This window comes from Protopterus annectens, chromosome 2.part1, assembly GCF_019279795.1.
Source record: "Protopterus annectens isolate FY-2018-M chromosome 2.part1, PAN1.0, whole genome shotgun sequence".
Taxonomy (NCBI): domain Eukaryota; kingdom Metazoa; phylum Chordata; order Ceratodontiformes; family Protopteridae; genus Protopterus; species Protopterus annectens.
In genome coordinates this window covers 1,357,460,600-1,357,482,034 of record NC_056729.1, presented here as the reverse complement: position 1 = coordinate 1,357,482,034, position 21,435 = coordinate 1,357,460,600, and the positions used below count along the sequence as shown (strand labels likewise).

At 38.8% G+C, this 21,435-nt stretch overlaps 2 protein-coding genes across 2 annotated transcripts in view; one reads left to right on the top strand and one right to left on the bottom strand.

Moving 5' to 3' along the window:
- TADA2B (transcriptional adaptor 2B) overlaps positions 1 to 1,319 on the bottom strand; it is a 57,373-nt gene extending 56,054 nt beyond the window's left edge. The window contains exon 1 of the mRNA XM_044062813.1: positions 945 to 1,319. Coding sequence (XP_043918748.1) covers positions 945 to 1,226 — 282 coding nt within the window. The 5' untranslated portion in view covers positions 1,227 to 1,319. The remainder of the gene's footprint in view (positions 1 to 944) is intronic.
- A 14-nt stretch (positions 1,320 to 1,333) lies between these two features.
- On the top strand, positions 1,334 to 3,780 carry CCDC96 (coiled-coil domain containing 96). Its single transcript, XM_044062812.1, has one exon. It carries the CDS (start codon positions 1,576 to 1,578, stop codon positions 3,064 to 3,066), a length of 1,491 nt encoding a protein of 496 aa, XP_043918747.1. The 5' UTR covers positions 1,334 to 1,575; the 3' UTR covers positions 3,067 to 3,780.
- The last annotated feature ends 17,655 nt before the right edge of the window (positions 3,781 to 21,435 follow it).

The following is a 21,435-nucleotide window of genomic DNA, read 5'->3' as shown; positions in this document are numbered from 1 at the left end:
AGAGAGGACATGCAGGTGGTTGGTGTGACAGAGCAAGATGCAGAGGACAGGAAGAAATGGAAACAGTTGATCTGCTGTGGCAACCCCTAACGGGAGCAGCCGAAAGAAGAAGAAGATGATTCTCATCCCTTAAGAAAATAGTGCTCTTAATCTCGCTTTATTTTGTAAGAAAATCAAAATGTGAACTATAGTAATATAACCAAAAAGTTTTTTTCCTCTACATATCTGTTGTGTAAGATAACTAAATTTTAAAGTTTGTTGCTGATGGCAAAGTCTGCCTAGCTTTCAACATAGGAAGAATTCTGAAGACAAAAATAATGGCAAGGGGGCACAGTCCCCAAAATAAGGACAACTTTTAAATACTACTTTTAGCTAGGGTTACCACCTGTCCCACTTTGCGAGGGACAGTCCCTCTTTTGGCAGTTGTGTCCTGCAAAAAAATTGAAAAAAAAATGGCAAATGTCCTGAGATTTTAGGACAAAAATATTTCCAATATTTTCTTTAATAGTTGCATAAATTTTGTATCTGAAACATCTAAATGTTATATGAAACAGAATAATCAACTCAAATGCCAAAATAATAAGCTTTTATTTTGGCAAAAAAGTTAAGTTCTGTCCTTTGTACTGGCCGTGGGTATGTTTTGCCTTGTAAAATCTGACGTTTCTACAAGAAATGTCCCACTTTGGGCATTTGAAAAGGTGGCAACCCTACTTTTAGCAAACTGACAGATTAGCAGGCATTTTTCTGAAGGACGTGAAATCATATTTTGTGACTTCGAACTTCAATGATTTGCCGCAAACTTTAGAAGGAACAGGTAAAAAAATACAGGATGCAAAAAAAATCTGAAAATTCTACAAAACTGTGTACAGTTGGGTGATATGAAACTCTTTTTCCAAACGTTCACCTGGTGCAATATCTAAGCGTATCTATTAACAAGGACTTACCCAATTTCCAAAGCCATACTGCTCGATCGCATCGAGCAGCAATTGCTCTTCCCTGCTCGTCCAGCCTCCCTCCGCCTCCAGACCCCATAGAGTAAAACGTCCACCATCTACTAGCTGATAACCGTGCCACCGGCGATGGTTGCCGATTTCTGCTCCCGCTGAAAAACACTCCGTGCATAACTCAATATCCTGACACTCTGTACAACGAATCCTTAAACTAGTCACATCCGCCAAGCAATATACACAATACTTCTTACCCAAATCCGCCATATTAATTACCATCGGGCTTTGTTAGGAGTGGACCCCGCAACTAATGAAAAGACGCCTGCGCAATAACAATCTAGTTTTTCACTGGCGGAGCGATAAATTGCGCCGTTGGCTATACGAGTCCCACAGTTGTACCTCAGGAAGACGTTAACACGTGATCTAACGTCTCCTTGGAGACGGACGCAAACTGCTACTATTTGTTTTTTGAAGTGGCATTCTTGTCTGCAGTTTTATGTGTGCAATGTTTTGTAAGTTGTACTTTTCTTGGTATTTGTCACTGCCAGCAAATCACAGAACATTAATAAATCCAGGAGTTCTAGTCAAAACTGACAGAAAAGCTTGCTGGAGACGGAGGGTTTGAAAGATGACAGATACCCCCGAATTCAGTGAAGAAAAGGGTCAGGTGCAGACCGAAACCAGAAGTGAGCAAGGTTTAAATCCCAGTGACTACAATCAGACTGGAGAAGGCACAACAAAAGATGAATACACAAACAATTCGACAGCGACTGGGAGTGAATCCGTGGAACAAAAAGAAGCCGAAGAGGCCCCGCCAAAGACATCCAAAGACGAAGCTCTTGGGTCACAAGATCAGCCACCAGGTGGACCATTGCAGACGGAGGATAGTGTCTCTCCTTTGCTTAACAGTGATAGTTTTGCTGTGGGCGACGAGGATGAGACAGTGCTACCTGCCCTGCCTGACACTGTTGAACCGCTTCCTCTTGAATCGAGTCCTGTAGCAAATCAAGAAGGACCGTCTTGCCCTAACATATTAGAACCCAAGACCCCAGACCAAACTAAAAGTGGCACTGAAGGAGAAAAGGAAGAAGATGTGAAGAGAGAGGAAGAAGTGGAGACAGAAGAAACTATAGGTTTTGTTGATGTAGACAGAGAAGAATTAATCAAGAGGTACCATGAATTAATGGATGAAAGGGGCAAAATCCAACACCAGAATGCCCAACTCCAAAACAAACTGGCAGATTATTTTCGAAAGAAGAAAGGCGAGGAGATGAAACGAGAGGTGGATAAGGCAGTTTCAGACCAGGAGCAGCGATATATCAAGTACATGTCGAGTTTAGAAGAGCAGAAGTCCCAGTACAAGCAAGATTCTGATGATTTCCAACAACAAATTGAAGAGCAGAGAGCTCGTTGCCAAGAGAAATTAGAGCAAGTAAATAGCGAGTGGCAAACCTTGCTGGCATACAAAAAACAGGTCGCTGTAGCTGCTTTGAGTCGCAAACTGGGAAAACAGTCTGCAATGAAAGAGGTGGAAGAGCTACTGGCGAAAGAGCAGCGCAAAGAAAACGAAGTGATCCGGGTCCGCCTAGAGAACATAAAATTGAAAAACAAAATAAAAATATCTGAGTCAAGTCTGAAAGCAAAGGAAGAATTGGCGGAAGGACTACACCTTATTGATTTTGAACAGCTTAAAATTGAAAACCAGACATACAACGAGAAAATAGAGGAACGGAACGAGGAGCTGTTGAAGCTCAGGAAGAAGATTACCACCACAGTGCAGGTCCTGACTCACTTGAAAGAGAAGCTGCAGTTTGTGCAAGTAGAGAACCAGCGTATGAAGGGTCAGCTGCTGGATATTGAAGCTAATGTGGCACAGAAACGGGACATTCTCACAAGGACAAAACAGGCTAGAGATAGCTTGAGGATAGATAACCTGAAGCTGCGCCAGCAAAGTGGGTTGTTAAGCAATAAAGTTTTGCTGCGGGATTTTGAGGTAAAGGTTACTGCAAACGAGGAGCAAGCACTGCATCTTAAAACGCTGAAACGACAGTATGCTGAGCTGACTCTAAATTCGGCTGGCATCAAGGAAAAAATTGAACGAACAAGATCTGTTTCTTAGTTGTCACCAAAAACTAAAATTTCATTCATTTTACAATACTCCGATTTCATGCTAGTTTGAGATGAATAGCCAGTGGATTATTGAATACTGTTGTCATGACTAATGTTTTACAGGTTCAGTCCACACCAGCACTCAATACTTTTGACATTTCCAGATTTGACTGATACTGATTAACAGTTGTCTGTACTATGACTACCTTTTATGGATCTTGTCATGCTTTCAAAAACAAAGGTCCTTTAGTATTTCTCAAACTTCACCAAACTATATGACACTATACATTGGACAGTGGGCAAAATGTGTGACACATGACAAAACATGAAACTAAGAATGTAAAACACAATAGAGGTAGCACGCTGACGGCTTTTAGGTAGAATCTCCTTACCTCCAAGATGCAGAGGTCCTGGAGATGATATAGGTGCAGGGGTACAGCTTGCTGAGAGGCATAAAGGCTTCACCAAATTGCTGGGGATCTGTAGTAAGAGGGATACAGTTAACGAGTTCAAGTTTCTCATTGTTAGAGGCAAAATTCTTGAGTGCCGTTATGCATCCTAATACACTATAGCTTTAAGAAGCCTGTTTGTATGGGTTATTTTTAAATATAGGACTTTTGTGTTATGGGGTTTCATTCTCAACTTAATTAACTATTAAAATCAGGGTGAAGAGATTAAAGAATACCAGTTCCCTTAGCAGAGTATAACATACAACTCTTGCATTATGGCCTTGTTATTTTTTAACTTGTAGTGTACTAAAAGGAGATATACAATTGTAAATACCTGCCTGTAAATGAGAAGAGGCACTCCAGTCATTTTGTACATGACATTATCTTTTTACAAAAATATGTAAGCAGAAAATAGGACAGGAATTTTGTTCACAGTATGAAGGTACTGAACCGTGTTGCAGGCATTACAGTGCATATTGCTATTTATGTGGGACAGTTTTCCCTTAATTAAAATAACAATAAATATGATGCTTTATTTGTTGTTATTTCAGGATGGAAAACCCTGGAAAGAAAAAACAGATCAGTATAAAATGGTCATATGCTTTAGCATTTTATGATAATCACCACTGTGTGCCTTTAGACTTTTAACAATGTTAAGGTAAAATCATTTATGCTTATTTGGTATGATTCGCATTTACCCAAACCTTTATTTTAGACATATGGATAGTCTGACAATGGTTTCTCATCAAAACACTAAAATATAGCTTTGTTTGTTTAGACTTGCAGTTTTGGCTTCAATTAAAAATTTTGCAAATTAGAAAATGTACAAACTATTTTGTTTAAATTATAGAGTAAATATATTCCCACAGGTAAGTTGTTTTAGAAACTGTATTAGTCAATCTAATGCACACATTTCCTGTTGCTAAAGTATAATTTTGTAATCCTGTACTACTGCTGGAAGATTTTCCAAAGTGATACAGCTGATCAACTGCCTCTTTATGTGGGCACCATTGTCTCCTGCCACAGTGGAGCACCAACATATGTCATTTTAGAAAAATGTAAATGTTATATTTATATAAATCAAGGCATTAATATAGTAAAATGAAATTGCTACAAAGTACTAATCAGACTTTCAGAAAATACTGTTTTATGGTGTTTGCCATGCTTGTATACTCATGAGTCTAATTGTTGCTAAGCTCTTCCAAAACTCAAGAGTTTCATATGATGTGTTCAGTATCGTCTAGGTTAGTTTTCAAATAAAACATTCATATATATATATATATATATATATATATATATATATATATATATATACTAAATCAATTATATAGTAAAATGCAATTGCTACAAAGTGCTAATCAGACTTTTAGAAAGATTGTTTTTAGCGTGTTTGACCTACTTGTATAATCAGAAGTGTGATGATTGCTAAGCTGCTCAGAAACTTAAAAGTTCCATATGCTATGTACTGTATTGCCTAGATTATTTTTCAAATGAAACAAGAATTATACTCCATTACTACATGTGCCACTGATAAAACATGTTTTCGGAAAAAAATAGAAATTGGATGGTTATGTGTCACATTGTAAGTAGTATACAGCAAAGATAACTGGTACATGCAAAGGACAATATTGAAAAATGTTTGAAATCTCCAAAGGTCGGGTTAGTTGAAAATTTCAATATCCACTGTTAGGCTAACAGTAGCAGGTATAAACTTCACTGTAAAAATAACAGAACATTTTTTTTTCACAAAAGTATGAGTACAAATCTGAGCACTAGCTGTTACAAATTCCAGTATTGTATTTATAGATAATACTTACTTGATAAAAAGTAACACTTGCATAAATGTTTTGCAAGTAAGGACTATGTGACATTGTTCACATAGTGCCTAATGTTATCATAGTTTCTATTGTGAAATTGTAAAATACATATATTTTTTGTTATAGTTACATATCTACTGTTCTAAGGGTCTTTTCTGGGGATGGCAAAGTGTACAGAGCTATTTCTTAATGCATTTATTAAAATATCACTTAATACATAGGCACATATACATTATTAGAAAAGAAAACAAATCATATTAACATTGTTTTTCATTTGCACACATTATATGTTAAAGATTTTCTTTTTTATAGCAACATTCTTTCATTCTAACATTATATAAACCATTCAATTCCTGCCTTCCCTTAAACCTCACTCCTCCTCCTGAATATTATTTTGCATGTATTGTTACCAGAAATTCAATTTATTTCTAGGTAATTTGCTCCTTTCCTTTTCTAAAGGTCCCTCTTCCAGTTCTTTTATCTTTTTTTACAGTAATCAATACTTTAAATACAGTTGGTTTAGATTTTGACTTCCATTTTACAGTAATTGCTTTTTGGCAGCCAACAGAATTAAACTTAATAAGGCTTTACTATGTCTAGGGAATTCAGATCCTCCATCCTCAAAAAAAATCATGGTACTTATGTATTATCGCAACCACATTGGAAAGGACTGACAATTACTATGTTTTCTATCAGCCCTTTAAGATATCTTTGGGTAACAAAATCCACCTTTTTTACAATGTACTCTTTACAACACTATTTACTTTCAGGGGTGTAATGGAAAATTACCTAAATCATCGGTTGTCCATTTCTTATGTGCTGTAAATGTTACCACGATGCCTGTTCAAATACATACAAAACAGTGTTTTGTCTTTGTGGCTTGAGTCTTAACCTAGTAGAATATAATTGTCGTGAAGCTAAAGCTGCAAAGCTAAACAAATGTTTTGAATGTAAATTCACAGCGATTGCCATAACACATCCACCACAGAAGAAGCGGTGAACCATTTGCCAAGCCGTGACAGCAATGCCAGGTCTCTTACTGTGGGGAGCACATGAATAAGCTCAGCAGCCACACCGCTGCAGTATTCCAAGTGCAAGTCTGCCAGAATAACTGAAATGATAGAAAAATACTTCACTGTTAAGCAGTAGAGAACATACAAGCAAAGTGATGGGAAATCATCTGCCCGCCTCACTGCTGAGGCAAAAGGACATCTTGTTCAACCACCAACAGCCTGAAACACTAAATGTCCATGGTACCATTGAGTGACCACGCACCTGTGCTACATTACAAGGGGGAATCCCAAAGGGTGTAGGCCTTACACGCTTGACTGTGGTACTTCCACTACTATCCACCAAGCAAACAGCCAGCTCACTCCATTACACTATACCGCTGGTACTGACTGCCATGCCGTTTGACCATCTTACGATGCAGAACTGCATACTGAGTCATGTAGAATGTAGCTGCGATAATACGTAAGTACCAGAATCATTTACTTAGCTATAGCCATTTGTTCCCCCAATATTTCTGACAGAGTAATCTGTAGGGAATTTTCAGTTAACTCATTCCACTCTCAAAAACATGTTCCCATTTACCCCTGTCTTCCCCATCACAACTCCAACAGTTGCTGTTTACCTGAGGAAGAATTCTTTAAAGTCTGCTTATAGTATAAAAATACCTTTGCAAGCACTTCCAAGCAAAAATCCTAAACCTTCTGGACTTTGTTGTATACTTGAAAGCCATACATACGTCTTCCCATTGTTTCATTGTAAATTGCTTTCTAGTCTCCATTTCCATTCTTTTCTAACCTTCTCTGATTGATTCCTTTAGTTATCACTCATTATTTTATATGTCCTATTAATTATCCCCCTTTTAACAGCAGCTTCTGTTCTAGATTTGACTAAAAACTCTACCAGAGCAGGTCTTTCCCTTTGCCAATACTATGATATCAGTCCGTGATAGGGAAGACAGTCTCTAACCTGCAGTCCAAACCTATTCTTGGCCTCATACCACTCAGCTACCTTTCCCTCTCGAGTTGATTGCTCCCAATAGCTTGGTTCCTTTGCCAGTTTTCTCTAGCAAATTCCAATCGACTCTTCCTATTTTCTGTACCCCCTACTTGCAGTTTTCCCTATTGGAAAATCTTTCTCCATTCATATGTTGGCTTAGTTCTTAGAATACTCACTGCAGCTTTAGGAATGCAATGTTTGTATGTAGTTCTTTTTCTCCTTAAGGATCTGCATCTAAAAATCCCACTTTCCTCATTTGTTGAACTCCCCCTCTACTTCATTATCATCCTTTTCCACTTTGAATCATAACCTTCTGATTGTTTTATGTCTATGAGCTCTAAAATATCCATTGAAATAACTTAATTCTTGCCCACTCTTTTTAATTATTGCCCACAACTTTTCCTCAGATTACTAAAAATATGCCTGACTTGTATATCAAACTTAGTGACTAAAACATTTCATTGCTTGTATCTTCCAGTTTCTTCATTTTCAGTTTACCTTTTGTTTAGACTCTTCCAACATATCTTTAGTTGCCTTTTGAATCATGCCCCTAAATACTTCATTTGATCATGTCAACATACATATGGGTATTGTTGAATCAAGTCATGGGTGGGTACATAATTTATGGCTATAACCTTTGTTTTATCTTCATTAATTTTATATGAAAAGACTTGAAACTATCTCAAAATATTCCACACCACTAAAACGTCATTTTCTGGATTTATCAAGTAAAAATATCATCTTCAGATAATGCCAACTTTTTGTGATTACCATACCAATTATATCACTGAATTTCATATTTGCTTTGACAGTGGATCTAAATGTAAAGCAAATAACAAAAAGGAGACACTTCTGCCTGATTCCTCTATTCAAACACAACCTACCAAAAAGGAATTTCTCACTTTAATTCTTGACTCTAATCCTCTATATATTCTTCTAATTAACAGTATTATTGTATCAGGGAATGCATGCTGTAGGTGGATTGGACACTGTAAATTGGCCTAGGTGTGAGTGTATGCATGTGTGTGCCTTCTGTGGAAGGTTGGGTGCTGGGCTGGCAACTTGACACCGTAAAACTTCACAGCCAATCATGAGCAGACAGGTGATCCACTGTGGCGACCCCTAACTGGGAAAAGCCGAGAGAAGAAGAATTGTATCAGGGAATGCAAATGCTTCCATTGCCCTACTGATAAAATCCCAGCTTACTCTGTCAAATGCTTTCTCTGCAACAACACCCACCAACAAAAGTGGTATTTTCTTACATTCTGCTTTCCTGTGGATCATAAATGTTCTGTTAATGTTGTTAAGATGTTTGCCTTGCCTCCACAAAACAACATTAATCAAAGTCTATCAATTTTGGCAATACCTGTGCCATTCTTTTAGGTGGTATAGATGTAAACACTTTATACCCACTGTTTAAAATTGAAATGGGTCTATATGAGGCTGGGGCTGATGGGTCTTTACTCAATTTTGGGTAATACAACCACCACAGCTTTCTTCCAAGAGGCTGATGCTTCCCCTCCTGTTAAATAAAACCTTCCAGATCTATATCACTTTCCTCCTTCCAAGCTTCCACAGGAATACAATCTGTTCCTGGAGACTTTCCTGCAGATTGATTATGCATCACCATTTTTATCTCATCTCCTTTCCTCCTTTCTTAACTATTAGTTGTTGAGCTTCATTTCCTCTAATCTTGGCACAATTAAGTCTTCCATAAATATTTCCATTTGTGCTCTTTCTTGGTTTCCACATTATTCTGCTTTATACATTTTTTCATAAAATTTCATAACTATCTGTAATGCGTGCATAGGATCATTGGTTATTTTTCTTGTCATAGGCTCCATAAGTTTGACAACAACCCTTTCTACTTTCTGTTAAATTTTCTATGCTAAATGTTTTTGTGCTGAAATTGTTATCAAAAATAGTTGCTTAAAAGCAATCTTTCTAAACTCATGCATAATATACAAATACTCACATATTTTCTCTTTATTATTCTGCAGTTACTCCTCTTCTTGTAATGTGAGATTCCTCTTATTGGCAATACTTTGACAGTCCCTCTAAATAATACCTAATTTTTTTTAGACATATCTCTTTCTCTTTTATTTCTACCCTACTTTTAGACCCAGTTCTAATTTTTTTGCCACTCACTATCTATTCTTTCTAAAGAAATTTCTTAAAAGCTCTCAAATAATTTCCACTATCATTCCTTAAATGTCTTTTTTTAATAGGCAGGTGGGAAAGCATCAGTGTCTCATTTTTATTTCATTACTCTGCATTTTTATCTTAGTTTTTATTGGTGCATAATCTGAAATAGTTATTGGATGTGTGTTAAAGTTTTCAATTAAATGCACATTCCTATGAAATATAATTTCTATCCAGTCCAGCCCAGTTATTGTACCAATGGAAAAAAGAAGTTATGTCTTACCATAATGTTCCATCTGTGTTGTAGATCTTTGTTCATTCATTACAAATAGAACCTTGGTTCCATCCTTGGAACCATTACAGCTGTTTCCAAGCTCGTGCGGGCCAAAAACTCTCAGCTAAAACCTATCCATAATGCCCCTCTCCTAGTTACTCCAGATCGAGTTTGCCCACCCTTAGATAGATGTAGTAATAGAAAAATAGTAGGAGGCTCTGTCTGAGCAAATACCCTAACCAGGCATTCCTAAAGTCCACCAGGTGTCCAGGCAGGGGGAAGGAGGGCGGGAAATAATGAATAAACAAAGATCTACAACACAGATGGAATGTTATGGTAACACATAACTTTCTTTATCTGATGTAAATCTTTGTTCATTCATTACAAATAGAACCAAGTCCCCAGCTACTTGAGTCCTGGGTGGCCCTAAAGAAGGATATTCCTGAACACCATAGAACCAAAAGATGCTCGTCCCCTGGAGACCAAATCTAATTTATAATGAGATATAAAAGTATGAGGTCTTGCCCAAGTGGCTGCTGCACAGATATCATCCACAAAGGCTCTGGAATGAAATGCTACAGAAGTAGCCATAGATCTGGTAGAATGAGCCTTTATTCTGGAAGGTAAGGGTAGCTTATTCTGTTGGTAGATAAAGGTAATGACGTTTCTAAGCCATGAGGATAAAGTCACTTTGGAAACAGGTTTACCCAATCTGGGTCCTGCAAAGGCCACAAACAATTGATCTGTTTTCCTGAAAGATTTAGTCCTGTCAAAATAACAACGAAGCTGCCGATGCACATCAAGGGTGTGCAAGAGGTACTCCCCTCTATTAGAATGCTGAGGGAAGAAAACCAGCAGGTCAATGGATTGGTTAATGGAAAAGCCAGCAATGATCTTGGGCAAGAAAGAAGGGGTCAGCACGAAGGGACACTCTATCCGTGTGGAAGATCAAGTAAGGACTCTTGACACTCAAGGCCTGCATCTCAGATACTCTTCTTGCTGAGGTAAGTGCTACTAAAAGTAAAGTTTTCCATGACAAAAATTTCAAATCACATGAATCAAAGGGCTCGAAAGGAGAACCTGTGAGAGACTGAAGTACCAAAGTCAAGTCCCAGGGTTTTAAGGGAGGCATGACTGGAGGTTTAACATGTAATACTCCTTTCAAAAAGGTCTTGCATAGGCGGTGTGACATAATTGAAGAATTATCAAGACCATTATGAAAACTGGCGATAGCTGCTAAATGTACAGTGATTGTCAAAGCTGAGGCTCCTGAATGTAAAAGAGTAGTCAGGTATTGTAGGATCTTTTGAATAGGCATAGAGAAAGGGTCTAAGTTCTGATCTTTGGTCCAAATAGAGAACCTAGTCCATTTACTAGAATAAACATTCCTAGTGGAAGGTTTGTGTGAGGCCAGAAGAATTTCACGAACAAGAGATGGGATGTCAGGCAGCCTGACAATCATTGGAAGTGGAGGAATCAGGCTGTGAGCTTGAGACTGTGCAGGTTCAGATGAATCAGTCCCTGAGGATGAGATAGCAGGTATTGGGAATGATCCAGGATCCATGGGCTGTAAATCAGATGAGGCTATAGAAATGGGAACTAGACTTGACGGGGCCAGTAGGGGGCAATGAGGATCACTTTGCTTCTCAACCTCTGAGCTTTCTGGAGAAATTTTGGAATGAGGGGAAATGAGGGAAAGGCATACAGAAGACCCGGGTACCAATCGTGCATTAGAGCATCCCTCGGTGGTTCCCCCTGAGGGGGGAATCATTGAAAATAGCTTCTGCATTTGTAGTTTAGGGGGAAAGCAAACAGGTCACAGCAAGGCTTGCCCCAGTGTTGGAAGATCTGATCCGCTGTTGCAGGGTTGAGGGACCACTCATGAGGCATCAGGATGTCCCTGCTCAGATTGTCCGCAATAAGGTTGGAACTCCCAGAAATGTGCGCTGCTATAAGAAAGTGGTTGGAAGCTATCGCCCAGTGCCAAATCCTCATGGCTTCCTGACACAGAGGGTAAGACCTGGTTCTGCCTTGCTTGTTGATATACCAGATGACTGACATGTTGTCTGACTGAATTGCAATGGTCCCAGAGGGTAGGGATGCGTGGAACGTTTGCAACACTAAGAGAACTGCCCTCAGTTCCAGGACATTTATGTTCAAGTTGGCCTCCATGGGGAGACCTGGTGCCTTGGACAGTCTTTCCCTGGAAATGCCCCCCCACCCTAACAATGAAGTATCCGTGGTCACCGTGGCCGTGGGCTGGGGAAGACAGAACGGTCGACACCAAAGATTAATTTGTGGCTTCATCCACCATAGCATGTCTTCCTTGTAACAGTTTGTAAGATGGACCGTGGTCAAGTGGGTGAGTTAGCAATGACCATTGTGTGGAAAGGAGCCACTGCAGGAATCTCATGTGCAGCCTCGCCAGTGGTACTAACATAATGGCAGCCGCCATGGAGCCTAAGAGTTGCAGTACAAGATGTGCTGGTACATAGGTCTGAGGGAGAAGGTCTTGGATTTGGTGTCTTATTTTCAAAAGCCTGTGAGGGGGAGAGAAGCTTGACAGGATGTTGTGTCGAAGACCGCTCCAATAAATTCCAGTGTCTTCATTGGGGACATTTAAGATTTGTTTTTGTTGATTGTAATCCCCAAGCGGAGAGCAAGACCTTGAGTGTAAGAGAGGCTGCAGGCTGGGAGATTCCTGGTCGGAGTGGAAATGAGCCAATCGTCTAGATAGGGAAACACCTGGAATCCTTGTAGTCGAAGATGAACTACCACAACTGCCACACATTTGGTGAACACTCAGGGGGCTGTCGAGAGACCGAATGGCAGTGCCCTGAGCTGGTAGTGATTGGCTCCCAGCTGGAAGCAGAGAAACCTCCGGGAGTGGTGCTCCATCTTTATGTGGTAGTATGCATCCTGGAGGTCTATAGAGCACATCCATTTGTCCCTCCCTAGGAAGGGAAGAATGGACTGTACCGTGACCATCCAGAATTTTTGAGGTTTGATAAATTTGTTCAATAGGCTGATATCCAGGATTGGTTTCCAGTCTCCTGTCTTTTTTGGCACTAAAAGGAACCTTGAGTAAAACCCGGATCCTGTTTGGTCTGGTGGGACTGGTAGGATGACTCTTTTTCTTAGCAGCTTTTCTATTTCTAAGGCTGCTAATTCCCTCTGATTGGGTAGTACATCGGGGATTCATTTGATGGGTCTGGGAGTTAAATAGAATGGTATTTGGTAGCCTCTGGATATTATTCTTTGCACCCAAACATCCGTAGTAATAAGATGCCAGGCTGGTAGATGCAGAGAAAAATGACCCCGACTGCTTCCAGAGGAAAGCAATCGTACTGCTGCTCAGGAGCGTTGATAGGGTCTGCTGGAGAAAGAATCTCTAGCGCCCTGGTTACGTGGACCCCCTCTACCCCGAAAGGGGCATCTTCCATATGAGTTGCCCCCTCTGCCTGGGGTGATTGTTCACCATGAGTGTCATGAAAAGATCCTTGGGAGTTTTTGAACCACATCGTTCCTCCCTTCTGGTTCCTCTGGGGGTTGGAGAAGCATATGCCCACAGCAGACAATGTCTTTCCATCTTTCTCACTACGTGAAGTGTGTCTCGTACTTTGGGTCCAAAAAGGGCAGATTCGTTGACAGGTGCATTGACGAAGGAAGATTTAATAGGGTCTGCAAAGTCACACAACCGCATCCAAGCATTACGTCTCATGACAATGCCTGATGCGGCAGCTCAAGCTGCCCTCTCGGTGGTGTGAGATATTAAACACATTGAGGAGTTTGAGATTGATTCAAGGGTAGCTAGCTGTGAGGCAACATTAACACGCACCTCAATCAGGCAGTACCCCAACCAAAGAGGAAGACATTTTGGAAATTAGGTTTCTTTGGTGGCGAGTAAAGTGTGCCAGATAGTTCAGCGACCGAATGGTGAAGGTCGCTGAAGCATAGGTCCACTTCCCTAGTCTGTCCATGGTCTGGGACTCCCTGTTTGGAGGATGGACAGTGGAACTATCTTCTGCCACTTCCCTCTTGGTGGCCGCTGCCATGATCATAGAATCAACTGTCAACTGTTGGGACCAGTGGGGCTGGTCTTCAGGTGTAGACAAAATTTTGTCTGTCCTCCGGGGGACTGGTTCTACATTGTCCAGGGCCTTCCAGGCATGCTGCACAATGAGTTTAACAAGGTCATCTGCTGGCGGGGTCACCCAGGAAGTAGATGGCCAGGCACGGAAGGCCTGCAAGAACACCGATTCCTCAGAAGAAGGGTTAGAGGACTTCCAGTCTCCCTGCGGATTTCGAGAATGTCTCCAAATTAGACGTCATCTAGGGGAGAACGTGGGGACCCTTCCCCCTCATCACAATCAGCATCTTCAGTGATAGAGTCCTCCGGGGAACCAAGGTGCTTCCTCTTGCACCATTCTTTCCGGGGTGGCTCCCCAGTGGGATCTTCTGAGGAGGACTCTGGAGAAGGGATTCCCTTCGAAGGGTGTTCTTGTGACTCTTGTGCCCGAGGTCCTGAAATAGAGGGTTGGGAAAGGAGCATGCTGGGGGGTACTGATACTGATGCCATTGGTGCTGATTGTGAGCCTTCGCAGTGAAGGACCCTTTCCATCACCTGGACAGCAGGCCCAGAACCAGGAGGAACAACCTTGGAACCAGGGTCACACCTTGCCCTGAGGAGCCCACCTCCAGGTAAGGAGCTCCGAGAGAACTGGAAGCCGTTGGAGCCATGGACATAGATGGAGCTAGTAAGAAACTAGGTGCAGGGCTAGGTACCAAGGTATGCATGGTCCAAGCACTGCTCTGAGAGAGCATCAGCTCCACAGGAGCCAATGCAGCAAGGGTGGTCAGTGCCAACAGGGAAAACACTGCTGTTGGAGCTGAGATAATATGCACCAGAGTGGACATCTGTAGTGAGATCTCCAGGATCTGGGTAGAGGCTGGAGGAGGATAAACAGGAGAAGATGTAGTAAAAGATTCCAAGCCAAGAGGTACGGAAGGTCTAGCTGGAATGGGCAATCCCCTAGCTGCCAGAAGCTGGTACACAGCTCACACTAGATCTAATTCAGTAAAACTCTTACTGGATCTAAATGTGGCTCAGGTTTTTCCAGAAAGGGGCTAAACCTCTTGCCAAAAAAGGGTCGTAAGTTGGAGAATATCTTGTCCTTGGCAGGTATTCGAGTTTTGGAGCTGATGGAGCTGAAGAAACTGTCAGCACCGTGGCTGGAGATGGTGCTGAAGCAGGTACAGTCATCGGAGCCAAAGTCAGATCCAAGGACGGCATCAAAGTCAGTGGTGCCGAGGTTGGAACCAAAATAGGGGTGAATATCATGGACGGCACCAAGGGAGAGGACACAGAGCCTGGTGCTGAAGAGGTCTGCGCTGAGGGCGCTGGTGAAGCACAGAGCTGACTCGGTTCTGTAACTGATGGAGATGCAGGAACTGAGTGACTCCGTTTTTCCTTATGTGTTTTGGTCTTTGGAGGGGGTGAGATCTCTGACCCAGATAGAGCCTCCGAAAAAGGTGTCTTTTTAAAATAAGTTCATTTTTACGTTCTGCTAGTGTACGATTACTAAAACTAGCACAAATATCACAGTCAGCTTTAATATGATCCTCTCCCAAACAGTAGACGCAACAAGCATGTGTATCTGAGTTACACATCTTACGCCCACATTTGTCACACTGTTTATACCCCAGCTTAGCTTTGTCTGACATAGTAAGGCAACAAGGCTATCCTATAGAAAAAAAAAATTAAGGGAGAAAAAAGGGAGAGAATACCAATGATGGTATTTAAAAAATACCATACATGGTAAGGAAGAGCCTGTCAAAGGCAGGAGAGAGGGACAGTACCAGTAGTGGCAGAAATTAAAATACCAAAGTAAAGGGTAGGGAATAGGATTAGGTTATAGGTGACAGTGATAAAAGTCTAACTTGACTAAAAATAAACAATTTTGAAGAGAAACTAACTTAAAAATAATTTTCTACTTAGCTTTGAGAGAGATGGCTAGCACGTCTGACTAGGAATGCGGCAAATGAGATCTGGAGTAACTTAGGAGGGGGCATTATGGATTGGTCTTAGGTGAGAGTTTTTGGCTGGTGCGTGCTTGGAAACGGCCATATCGGTTCTGAGGATGGAACCGAGGTCCTATTTGTAATGAATGAACAAAGATTTACAACATCAGATTAATATGTAAATTCTGTTTTTGGAGTTCTTACCACTGAATTCGCAGCTTCCACACCAAACATTTTCATAAATTTCATTAGAAATCTACCCGCTTTTGTTATATTTTCTCTTCTCGGTCCTCAACACATCCTCAGTATTGCAAATCAAGTTCCCACCTAAAAGTAATATTCCCTGCTGAAAGCTGATTATTTCTCCTAAAGTTTTCTTAAGCTCCATAATAGCAGTTTTAACTATAATATAAATACATACCAGAATAATCCCCCTCCCTTGCCAATTGCCCTTTAATACTACACGTTTACCATTATTGATTTTTTTCCCTCTTCAATCATTATTGGTGTCCCACTAGCAATTAGTATTATCACTCCCCTTTTCCTTTATCCCTGATATTCTGCTGAATATCCATTTTGAATCCTTTCTCTGTTAAATTTATATGCTATTTTCTTTCCAAATGTTTTTCCAGAAACATTGCTATTTGCGGTCTGCATTTCTTATTATAATTCAATACTCTTTCCATTTCTCTGTGTTTGTAGGGCCATTTACATTCCAAGATAGTATGAATAGAGTAGCCATTATGATAAAACATATTGTTCCCACTTATATACATCATAGTCGTTTTTATTTTATTTATTTATTTAATTTTACATTTGTTTACCAGGATGGTCCGACTGGGACAGTGCCCATTTTCAGTGGAGGTCCAGGGAGAAAAGTGCCAGCTTACATACAAATTATCACAACAAGTAATAGAAATTATAAACAAAATTGACAAAAAATGAGTGTTAACACACAGGATAAAAATGTAAAAACAAAAATATATACATAATATCAAATAGAACAAGACTTTAAACACTTGAATTTAGACACATATATGGTTGAATTTATATATGTGGAGGAACATAACATTAGTTAGGAAATTAAGCAGGGAGAATCACTTAGGCAAAGTAGTACATTGTTAGTAATACTTTTTGAATGTGTACTTCCAAATTTTGTCTCGAGTGTGCACAATAATGTTTGGCAAGCTGACCTTTTATACAGTTGTTTCTTTGCCTCTCCATTTGAACATATATCACATTTCTCAAGACATTTTGCTGTAATAGAAACCCTCAAACAAATCAACTAAATACATTTTCAAAACACCCCATCACCTATTAACTTAGAACAACCCCACAAAACTATACACATTTTTTAACATATGAAGTTTAAAGATCCAGATAAGAACAACTCCCCCAAATTGACAAGTACACCCACAGGCATACCCTAATCTAGTATTAAGATTGCCCATGCTAAGGCTCATGTTACAGCATGTGCTCTCATACTGATTGCTGTCTGTTCGTTTCTTATCTCTGTTCCCTTCCTAAATGTGAAAAAACAACTTGTATGCTTTCAGCAAACATTACATTTTAGCCTTAAGAAAATGTACACTGATTACCTTTACATAAAACTAAATTATGCACTGTTCTATTAAATGCATGAAAGTATCAAGAGTGCTAAGGAGGCCGCTCTTATTCAGTTCCCATAATTTTGAACTTTATTTTTCACTAAACTGATTATCATTATACCTTTACATTTTGCACTTCCATCAGCAAAGAATGTTCAGAACTCAAGATTAATTGCTTTTACCTGGAGACAGTTTGTCTCCATGTAAAGGTAGTCAGTAAAACAAAAAAAGAAAAAAAAAAACAGCTGATAACTTGCTGATGCATGAGGGAATCTTTGTAAATTTAACTCATAACAGGATGTTCAGAATTCCCCTGTCTAACTGCATTTAGCTGCAGATATCTCATCTCCCACTGAGAACATATACTCATGAAAAAAAACATGCTAATATTTTTGCAGATGTGAGATGTTTAAGATTTTTCATGGCTTTCATCATTTTGTCTTACTTTTAAGCCTATTTGCTTACAAAAATTGTTTATAGCTCAAACCAAGGACAATAATCTAGACATCAGCTCTTGTAAAAACAAGGGGAAATTATAATTTTAGTTTTATATATAATATAATCACTACACTTTTACACCCCTCCTCACAGCCAAAGATCACAACATTATATTAAACTAAACTTGCTTCTGTTCAGTCTTTTTTCTTCTCTTGTTATACTGTAAAACCTATATTTCTTACAACTAAAAATGTACTTGTTAATTTTAGTATTGTTAATATATATAACAGACAGTGACAAGACTCCCTCCAACATTTCAAAACACCCCTCAATGCACATTATACAAAACTACTTTACAATATAGCATGCTGTTTATATCAATAAATGTTTTATACAAATACTAATAAGAAAAATTGTTTTTACTTATACTTACTCCTTTTTCCCCTTTACTGTTCTTCTAAATGTTAAAGACATTAAGTGGGGTATATGCCTTACAGTCCATCCACATGTTTAACAAAAGTCCAGTCTTTTCTCAGCCACTTTTATTTGCAAATTTATATTTTACAAATATGATTGATGTTTTATAATCTCACATTTATTCGCTAGTTTTAGTGCTGCTGTTTTTCTTCCTAATCATCTCAATTTCCCAGCATTAGACTTTGATTCAAGTTCAAGGTAATCCTGATTCTAATATCTAGTCAATTCCTGCACTTTTTCTGTCTCAAACATTTTTCTTTGGAACACTGGAAGTATTTCACTGGCAAACTCTCTACAAGCTTTATTGTCAGAAGAAAGAGAAGCAGAATCTCATTCTGTTTGCTGACTTAGTTTTTATTAGATAAACTTTTTAATTTCCTCCTTAACCTGTTCTACATATAAAATGTATTTGATCATCCAGGAAAAAAATGCTCTAAATACAGCTGGATACAGCAACTTGAATCTCATACCTGCCTCTCAACATTCCCTGATTGTTGGGATAGATTATCAGTGATTAATCATGTTCCACAAACACTCTGCTGTCTCCAATTTTTAATGCTATTTTCTTCTGCCACCATTTTTGTTAGAATCAACTCTTTCTGCTGGTATGATGACATCTTTATTAATATAGTTCTTGTCTGCTTTCTCATGATCAGGTTTGAAGCATACACTAGATGTGGCCTTGCAATTAACAAATACTGCTGTGAAACACCAGTCCAGTTGTTTATTTGTGCTTTCATAAAATTAATACAGTGGTTTCCTTTCAGTTTCTCTGGTACAGCAGAAAGTCTCAGATTTTCTCTGTACACTCTGTCTTCTATCTGAACTGTTTTTTTTTTAAATGAAACACCTCTTCTTTAGAAGCTTTATACTCATTCAGTATTTCCTTCATTTCATCTTCTGCTTTTTGCAATTTTATCAGTTCATCTGAAAAACTAGTTAAAGCTTCTTCTATTTTTCCAGCCATTAATTATTAGACTGAGATCTTCCTTCAATATTTCATTTATTTTAATCACCTCTGAATACACTGGATTTATTTTTTTCCTCTAAATTATTGGAAGATATCTCTTGAACCAAAGCCAAAACTTGCACTGCTTTTTGACGAAGAGCTGCAAAATCCTTTCCAGCCAGTGTTTTTACTTTGTCTTTTCTGGATGATTTTTTCAGGTTCTCCAAATTTCTTCTTTTGTGGTATCCAGGCATTGCCCTTACTAGCCAGTAATATAATTTTACATAAATAATAGTTTAAATGACACTCCTATTCCTCCGTTTCTGTTTTCATAGTGGTAAAGCTGAAATTAAGGTGTTGGTCTGAGTGCAGCCATGTTGGAAGTCCTCAAGAGTGAAGACCCTTGACAATAAATATAGGTAAACAATTGTTTGCATATGTGTGTACAGTTCATATATATAAATAGATAGTTTTTGTTTTTATTTGTTAAGCAGGTTGGCCACTAATCACAAGTACATCTTACAGTAATCTAAGAGCAGCAGTATTTAGTTACATAACATTCTCATTGTCCCCGGTTTTGTATGTGGAGTTTGAGAAACTCAACAGGACTTGGGATGAAACTTTTTAAAAGTTAATAGCTTTAATCCTCTGTGCTACTTCTTATGTACTGCATCTCATTTGCAGATCTCCTATGTTTCCTACTGCATTTTTGTATATGACTTTAAAAAAATCAAGAAACATCTTTATTAAGTTATCACGTATGACATAGGTAATCATGCATTTATATAAATGAAAATAAACCATACTAACATAATTTTAGTTGCAACATAAATCTACCCAATCATTGTCAGTCAAATTACATAGCTTATTCAAATCCTGCCTTCTTTTCAACATCATTCCTCCATTGTATGTATTGCTCCCACAATTTCCATTTTTTCTATATAATTTGCTCCTACCCTTTTCTAAAGATCACAGTTCCAGTTGTTTTATCACAGTTACTATATTCACTACTTCTAGTACAGTTCATTTAGACTTTGATTTCCATTTTCTAGTAACTGTTTTTTTTTTTGTTTTTTTTTTAGCAGCTACCACAATTAGACTCAGCAAGGCCTTACTATGTCTAGGTAATTCCGATTCTGTATCCTAGCTTAGAAAAATAATTTCCATAGATACACCAATCTGTTCACCCAGTATCTCTGATAGAGTAGTCTGCCAACTCATTAAACTCCCAGAAAATATGTTCCCAATTACTTCTTTCTTGCCTATTACACTTCCAATATTTGCTATCTACCTGAGAAAAAATTCTCTGGAGTCTACTTGGGGTATAAAAATACCTGTGTAAACATTTCCAAGTAAAAATCCTAAATTTTCTATATTTTGTTGCATATTTGGGAGACATACATATATCCCCCATTGTTTCTTTGTGAATTGCTTATCCATTACCTCTTCTCAATCCTTTCTAACCTCCTCTGATTGATTCTTATTGTTATCATGCAATATATTATATGCTCTACTAATTATTCCTTTTTTAGCACCAACTTCTGTTCTAGACTCTACAAAAACTCTACCAGTGCCAGTCTTTCATTTAGGACCTCCCTATTCTTTCTCTTTACATATACTCTATCAATCCTTGATAAGGAAGGCAATCTGTAACCTGCAGTCCAAATACATTTTTGGCATCTTCCCATTCTATTACCTTTCCCTCTCTAGTTATTTGCCCTCAGTACCTTGTTCCTTCACCAGTTTTCTGCAATAAATTCCAGCCCCTCTTGCCTATTGTTTGTACCCCTAATTGCAGTCATCCCTATCAGCAAAACTTCCTTTCTCCATTCCCATGTTGGCTTAGTTCTTAGAATACTTTATGTTACTTTATAAATATAATATTCTGTACGATTATTGTTATTCTCCTTTAAGATCTGCACCCAAAATTCCAGTCTCTCCTTGTTTTTTGAGTCTCCCCCATTTCATCATCATCCCTTTCCACTTTGAGTTAAAGATATCTCCTTGTGCTATGTATAGGCACCTTAACTGTGTAGTTGTGAAATACCCCTTCAAATCAGACAATCCCAATCCACATTGTTCTATTGGAAGAATCAGCTTATCCCACTTGACTGTTGTCATCGTCCCCTCTCAGATAAAATCCTTCAACTCTTTATTAATTACTATCCACAACTTTTCCTCTGGTTGATAAAAATATG